The sequence below is a fragment of the Malurus melanocephalus genome, unplaced genomic scaffold (assembly GCF_030028575.1).
Source record: "Malurus melanocephalus ecotype Western Australia unplaced genomic scaffold, MMel_1.1 scaffold_40, whole genome shotgun sequence".
NCBI lineage: Eukaryota > Metazoa > Chordata > Aves > Passeriformes > Maluridae > Malurus > Malurus melanocephalus.
Window position 1 is genome coordinate 1994178 of NW_026623272.1, and position 7774 is coordinate 2001951.

Sequence of the window (7774 nt, forward strand, 5' to 3'; positions counted from 1 at the left end):
TTTTTTTTTTTTTTTTTTTTTGCGGGGAAAGTTGGACTGTGACCTGCGGGAGAGGGCAGCCCCTGTGCCTCACCCCGCTGCCACCTGCGCCGCTCGACCCGCGCCGTCGAGGCGGGCGGAATAGGGGGTCGCGTCCCCCCCCGCCCCATCAAGGGCCGTGCCATGGGGTCTGGGGCGGAAAGGGGAGGGAGTGGGCACGGAAAGGAGAGAGCGGTTTCCTCCGGGAACGGAGCTGCGCCCCGCGGAGGCTGGGCCGTTCCCACCTGCGCCCCGGGCAGGCACCTGCTGCCAGRAGCACTGATGAGAGCCCAGTCTGCTCCACCGCCAGCCCCGCTCTTCCCCCTCACCTTCCCAAAAAGCGCTTCGCAGCAGCAGCGAAGCCCTCCTGCCCCAAACCTCCGCGGGGCGGCCCGCGGCCCTTCCCGCGCACCGGGAGGGCTCCACTCCCAGCGGGAGAGTCGCTCCCGGCCGCTCCGAGGACTGCTCCCGAGTAACCTACGGCAGCTCTAACTGGCAGCAGGCGTTATTTTTATTTTAAGAGATCCTCACTCCTTTTTTTTTTTTTTTTTTTTTTTGGTTTTTTTTTTTTTTTTTGTTATTTTTTTTTTTTTTTTTTTCTTTTTTTTGTTTTTTTTTTTTTTTTTTTTTTTTTTTTTTTTTTTTTTTTTAACAACAAATTAACATGCCAGAGGCAAAAAAGGCGAACGCTGCCCCCTCCCCCCTGCTCTGTTGCGGAAAAGAAACTGGTAAATTCGTGCTTATGTTAAAGAATGGCTATACAGTATATCTCCTGTGGCAGGGGATAAGGGTGATGAATAAAATTGTTGTATGAAATCGTTTGGGCTACAATAATAGTTATGGTTTAAAATAGGCGACAGGCTGCAACCTAAAGGAAACGGTTAATTCCCTTAGGAATTTATACATCAAACGAAAACCGTATYGAGATCGCTAATAGACCTATTCAGAATAGCCCTGAGTATAAGGAATAGGGCTTTTGAACGAGCGAGACTCCTAAGCTGCTTTGCAAAATAGCTTTTTCAGAGATCGGAAGATCAGTGGGGAAAGGTAGCACGACAATTAAAAAAAAAAAAAAAATCCATAGCTAGATGAATAATTAAAAGCTATTTATTTTGAGGTAGTCGTTCCTCTGCGGGACCTGTTGTCTCGGGAGCGGGGTCCTGAGGGGCTCTGTCGCTCCCTCTGGCAAAGGGCGCTTGGGAGTTTCCCCTGAGTTCAGCCGGAGGCGATCTCTGCCGRGGGGACGGGGACGGGAGAACCCGGGCGGGAGGCGGCCCGCGGCGCTTTGCCTCCAGCCCCGTACATCGGGCTTGCTTCTACCCCGGCCAGCTCTACCCTGCCYTTCGCCGTGAGAACTTTATCCCGTTTTAAACAAGGCAGGTGATTCCAGTAAAGCTCACTGCTGCGCGAAAAACACACTTTCCTGCGCGTCTCACCGACTGGAAATGAAATATCCAACGGAGGAATTGGAGCGTTTTTTAAAAAATCATTTATCATTAATAAAATGACAAAATAACATATTATTGTCCCAGGAATATTTGATTMTTTGCACATTCAGTTGAAACAATTTTGATTTTAAACCAGATTATCTACAAAAAAATTGTATAATCAAACGAACATGGATTGCATCTTTAAAACTCAAAATACAAACTATTATTTAAAATCCCGTAAAATGTAAATATGCATGAATAAACCTGTTACAGCTAATAAATGGCTCTGACAAAGTTGAAGAGATTACAAAATAATTATCTGGCTCGTAAAGAAAAAAAAAGAAACGAGCAAACAGAGGGGTGTCTTGACACCAGCCCCAGCGGTCCCAGTAACACTCCCATCACATCAGCAGTGTGGATGTCAGCACACAGTTGACACCCACAAAATCCACACAGAACAAGGAGAGACCCGTTCCCGAAGCTGGGTGCTGTAACAGTCCTCGCCCTTATTTCTTTGCAGGGGACCCGGACTGCTCGGGCAGCCGCACCGATGGGGACTGACTTTTGGTCGGAGGTTTCGCGCTGGGGAGCCCCTAATCCGCTCGGGAACCCGCTTCCCCCCGCCTTGGGCTGTGGAGCGACAGAACGGTGCGGAGGGGGCTCAGGGCGCTCTCTGTCCCCGCACCCAAGGGACGTCTGGTGGCTGGGATTGCCCCGGCGGCGCGGCCCCTGTCCCACCATCAGCGCTGCGCTGCGGGCACAGTGCGGAGCGGAKCGCGGCCCCGCGGGGCTCCCGCACGGCCGAGCGGGCGGCGGAGCCAAAGCCGGGCCGAGTGTGACACCTACCTGCCAGCGCCGGGAGCACCGCGCCCGCGGCCGGCCCTGCGCGGGGCTGCGCGCCCGCGGGCCCCGCCTGCACCGCCTCATCCCGCGGGCCGGGGGCAGCGGAGCAGCGCGCCGGGCTCGGGCAGCGGGGGAAAGGAAAGGGGCCGGGCCGCCCCCGCCGCACCGAGCGCCTTTGCCCGTGCAGTCGGCGGCCYCGGCTGCCGCCGCAGCACCGCTGCTGCAGCGACGCGGGCTAAATCTGGCAGAAAATCGAACTCATTAGCAAAGTTCACCAGCTGATTGCTTTGCATAAAACACGACACTGATTGGAAGTAATTAGGTTAAAAGATGGGACTGCGCTTCGATTTGGTGTTTCTAACAAGTGCTTTTGTGCATGGCCTGATTTAAGCCTTCACCTCCGGGAACAGCGTCCCTCCCGCACCGGCCCCGTCCCTCTGCTGCCGCCGCTCGCCTCTCCTGGCCCCGCGGGCGACTCTCGCCTCCGGAGCCCCCGACCTTTTAGAAATTGCCTGTCACTTCCAAAAGGGCTTCAGGTACTACTGTGAGGTCCTAAATAGAGCCCAATGTCTCATTTAAGACGTGCTTTTACTTTTCCGCAGCTATGCACGTATCTGCCCGTTGCAAAAAGAGAGTGGTTTAGATTCTGTTAAAAATCTCTTTTAATTAAATATTTGCATTTTACAAAGGCGTCTGCAGGGTTGTTTGGTTTTTTTTTAATCTATTATATATAACCTATTTCCTTTTTTTTTTGTCTTGTTTTTTCATTATAGTTCAACTCACACCCAAGGAAAAAAAAAACAATAGGCATAAAAAATTAAATTAAACTTGTATATATATATTTTAAAACTATGAAACAATTCGAAAAAAGACACAGAAATGTATATATTTATATTACGAAAACAACATTAATGCCTGTACAGTTGTCTTGATTTCATAATTTACTTCAAAGATACTGTATTATCAATTTAAATACAAAAAAGCTACATTAAATATACAGAATAAGATTTAATACAAATCTTTCTTCTTTGTGTGTGTGAGAGRGAGCGTGTCACTCGTTTGCTTTTCACTTGCTTAAGACATTTCTGGGCGGTTTCCACCCAGCCATTTCAAATAGACTCTATAAACTTTTGAAGAGGGTGCTGGGAGGGAGGGGGAGCTGGTCTTTTTCAGTTTGTTTTGTTTTTCTTTTGGTAGTGGAAAAATAACTGCCAAAGCAATTTATTATTTCTCTCAAATAAATTAAAAAAGGGGAAAAAAATAAAGAAAAGAACAAAACCACAGTCCCAGGAGGGGTTAGGGAGGAGAAGCCAATATTAAATGTTGGACATACCTTTCTTCAGTTCGTAAGGTGAGTCTTTGCAAAGGTCTACTTGGGACTGGCTCCTGATCATTTTAGTGTCTTTAGCCAGGGTCTCGGCTCTGCTGAGGACAGTCTGATTTAATCCATTGAAGTGGGCGCCGGGGGCGGCTGCGGCAGGGCCGCCGGCGGGGTGCCCGTGCAGGGCCCCGAAGGAGCCGTAGTTCGTGTAGCCGGGGTAGAAGGGCGCCGTGTAGTAGAGCGGCCGGGGCAGGACCGCCCCGTTGGGGAAGGGRCACTGCGCGGCCGGCGAGCGCGGCCGCGGCGGAGAGCGGGACGGGCCGCCGCCGCCCAGCACGGCGGGGCCGGGGGGTGCCGCCTCGCCGCCGGCCTCCTTAGCCTTGTCCGCCGAGGTGGCGATCTCGGCCAGCGACCAGAGCTTGGGCTTGGCGAGGGCCGCCTGCTGCGGCGAGTGGATGACGGAGGCGCCGGTGGCCGCGGGCAGCAGCGGGTGCAGGTCGGCGGCGTGCGGCGGCCCGGCGGCGGCGGAGGGCGGGCGGTACGGCGGGGGTTCCTCGCCGCCCGCCGGCGGCGGCCCGCGGCCCGCCGGGCACGGTCCCAGCGGGGAAGCGCCGGGCGCCTTGTGGGGGACGGGCGGCCCGTCGAGCCGCTCCTCCGCAAGCTCTTTGCAATCCGAGTCGCTGAGGCCGCTCTCGGCCTCCCGGGGGCCGGGGGACTCCTGGAGGCGCTCGCAGCCCGGTGCTGCCTTGGGATCCGCCGCTCCTGGAAGGGGGGGAAAGGACAGGGGTGGGGGGGCAGCTCTCGGGCTCGCCCTGCGCCCCCAAACCCGCCCACCCACTTCGCCGCCCACCCTTCGGTCCCCGCCATGGCCAGGCCCGCACCGCTGCCCGCCGGCTCCCCCCGCACCGCTGCCCGCTCAGGGGAACACGCCGCCCCGCCACCACCGCACCGGGCCGGGGGCAGCCCCGAGGGTGCGGCCGCATGACCCGGCCGAGCCCGCTGTCCTACCTGTGTCCGGCGTCCCGGGGTCTCCCTTCTCCTCCAGTTTCTGGGGCTCGTCCTCGTCGTTTTTCTCTAGGTCGATGTTCTCCTCTTCCTCCTCGTCCTCGCTGCGGTTCCGTGGTGTCCAGGTCATTTTGTTCTCCTTCTTGAGCCGCCGCCTCGCATTGGCAAACCAGGTGGAGACCTGGGTGAGGGTCATTTTGGTGATGATGGCCAGCATGATCTTCTCKCCCTTGGTGGGGTAGGGATTTTTCCGGTGCTCGTTGAGCCAGGCCTTGAGGGTGGCCGTGGCGTCCCGTGTCGCGTTCTTGCGGTACGCGGGGTCCCCGTAGGGGTAGGAGCCGAGCGGTGCCGCGTACGGGTGGTACCCCAGGGAACCGGCCATACCCGGCGTGTGGTCGTAGGGCGAGCCCTGGGGAGAGAGGGGAGAGCGGCCCGGCGGGGCGAGGTCAGGCGGCCGCGGGGCGGCAATGACACGGCAAAGGCAGCGCCGGGGCCTGCCCGCGATCCCTGCCCGCTCCCCGCCGCCTCTGCCCCGGCACCGGGCCCTGCCCGKCTTCTGCCCTGGCTCTTGCCCGGGRRAAAGGGCCTGGGGGCTCGCCGGGGTCAGTAGTCTCCGGCCCCATGAGACCACCAGCTGCCTTCAGCAATCCAGCGGCTCTCCCSCAAATGCAGGGGCAGAAAAGCAAGTGGGCAGCGTGGCGTGGGGGTGGACAGCGGCAGGGGCACCRGAGCCTTCCCCCCCGCCCTGCGATCGCGGCAGGCAACCTGCCGGGCCCAGGCGGCCGGACGGGCTGGGCCGCTCTCCCCTGCCCAGGGATGGGAGGGGGAAAAAATAAAGGGAAGAAGAGAAAAGAGAAGAAAAGAAGAGAAGATATAAGAGAAACAAAAAAAAGGGGGGGGGAAAGGAGGGGGGAAATAAAAAGGCAAGAGAAAAGTAAGAGCAAATAATAAGGAAAGAAGGAACTGTGAAACTCTGCCCTAAACAGAGAGGGGAAGCTGAGCAGAACTCCCCGTTTTYTTGGGAGAGCTGCGGGGCGCTGGCTGTGGCCGCAGCTCTGCGGTGTGGATGTCCCGCACCCGGACCGGCCCCGCGGTGCCCCGCGGGCGCGCACGGCGGCGCAGTGCTCTACCTTCCCTTTCCCTCCCCGCGCAGCCCCGCGGAGCAGCTCGCGGCCATGGGATTAGAGCTGTGCAATATTTAAGCCTAATTATCTTCGTGCAAGGGAAAGTTCCCTGGATTTATCGCTCGGATTTCTCCCATTGCCGACCCGTCCTGGATTCATTCCCTTTTCAATTACAAGCTAATTGTTGCAGAACTACGATAGGTGTTTTTTTATACGTATATATATTTTTTAATTTTTTTTTTTTTAGTAGGGAATGAAACCGGTCCCCGCCTGCCCCGGTCCCGCTTGCCGGGGCCGTGCCGGCGGCTCCCCCCGTGCCCGGCCCTGCCCGCCGCTGCCGCCAGCAACAGTGTGCGGCAGCGCACGGCGGCGATGCGGGAAAGTTGGGCGGCGAGGCGGGGAGCCGCGCTCCCTTTTGTCCCCGAGATCTCAAAAAATAAAATGGGAACAAAAAGCAGGCCGGGGAGGGGGGGGCAGGCGCCCGCGGGATGCCGTCGTGCCCGGCGCGGTGCCGGCTGCCCGCGGCTGCTCTTACCACGTAGGAAGTGAAGGCGGCGGCGGCGGCGGCGGCCGGGTCGGTGCCGTACTGGAGGTGGGAGTTGTAACCCGGGGAAGGGGCGGTAAAGGCGGTAGATCCGGCATAAGGGGAAAAAGCGGAGCCCGAAGAAGATCTCCCAAGTTCATCGGTCCTGGGTCCGGAGATCACGCTGGTGCTGTACGCTGGGCAGGAGTAGAGAGCCAAGGACGCTGACGGCTGATACAAGTAACCCTGAGGATACGACATGGCCAGGCGCACACATATACCCGGGAGCCCAAGGCGCCGGGAGGGAGCCGCCGCGCTGCCGGCTTGGGGCGGCTGCGGCCGGGGCTTCGCGGGCGCCTCTCCGCCCTCGCCAGCTGGGCAGCGGCGGCACCTTGCTCTGCGCCGGGGCTGCTGCTCCGCTTTCGCCTGCAGCCGGGCACCGCTTCCTCCTTTTTCTCCCCCGCTTGCTTTCCCCTCTTTCCCTCCCCCCCTCCTCTCTTTCTCTCTCTCTCCCCCTTGCACTGGGGGGCTTTTTTTTTCCCCCTTCCTCCTCGCTCTCGCTTTCCGAAGGGTCCTGCCAAGATGCTAAGTTGGAAATTGCAGCTCCTGACGCCTTCAGCACGGCCCGGCGAGGCTCCTCCTTCGCGGGGTGTTGTCAGTAGAAGGACTGGCAGGACCCCGCTGGGCTGCCGCGGCCGGGCCCAACCAGCGGGAGGGCTCCGCGCTTCCCTGGCCCTCCCCAGCGCTCAGAGGCTCAAGTGCGCCGGCTCCTGGATTGCAGTCACCTCCGAGCCATTTAAGATCAGCTCCAACTTTCTGCATGTGCTAAATACCGTGCGGAGCCGCGCTGCGCCGGAATGCAAGCCAATCAGTATATGAAAAAAAAATAGATCTTTAATAAGATTTATTAGCCGCCCGGCTCCCCCTCTGCACTGCCACCCCTCCTCGTGCTCTCTGCCCCTGCCCCTCCCTCCACTAAATCACTGGAGGTGGGAAATACGGCGGAATGGTGGTGCTATTAGTTTTTCTCAACAAAAAAAAGGAGATTTTCCGGGAAGCTCCGCAGCCCGTCCGGTCCGGCAGCGGTGGGCTGCTCGGCCGGTCWCTCCTGCGGGCAGGGGTCACCCCGCCGCCGGACCTGTTGCGGCGGCCGTGCGGGCGGAGCGGCCGCGGGGGTCCGGCCGGGAGCCGGGATCAGCTTCGCGGAGGGCTCGGATTTAGTCTTTCCCAGCGCCGGTCGCGGGAGAAGGGCGATCCGGAGGGGAGGGGGCTGAGGTGGGTCCGCAGACACCGCGCAGAGCGWGGGTTTGCCCACGGATCTAAGGAACACACCGGGTATCCTCCCCCCACCCTAGGCTCATTGAAGGGTCGAGGCGAAAGCAGATTAAAACCATATGAACCAGGATAAATCCCCGCCGATCAGAAGATGTAATCTCCTGTGATTCCACCAGATATATTTCCCAACAGAAACATATCCCGATTTATTCTCGCTTTTTTTTTTTTTTTTTTT

At 58.1% G+C, this 7774-nt stretch overlaps 1 protein-coding gene across 1 annotated transcript; it reads right to left on the reverse strand.

The window, feature by feature from the left end:
- Positions 1-3319: 3319 nt before the first annotated feature.
- IRX5 (iroquois homeobox 5) lies at positions 3320-6737 on the reverse strand. Its single transcript, XM_057364627.1, has 3 exons — positions 6277-6737; positions 4621-5026; positions 3320-4374 (listed from the first exon to the last, which is right to left on the reverse strand). Exons 1-3 carry the CDS (start codon positions 6523-6525, stop codon positions 3608-3610), a joined length of 1422 nt encoding a protein of 473 aa, XP_057220610.1. The 5' UTR covers positions 6526-6737; the 3' UTR covers positions 3320-3607.
- Between the last annotated feature and the right edge of the window lie 1037 nt (positions 6738-7774).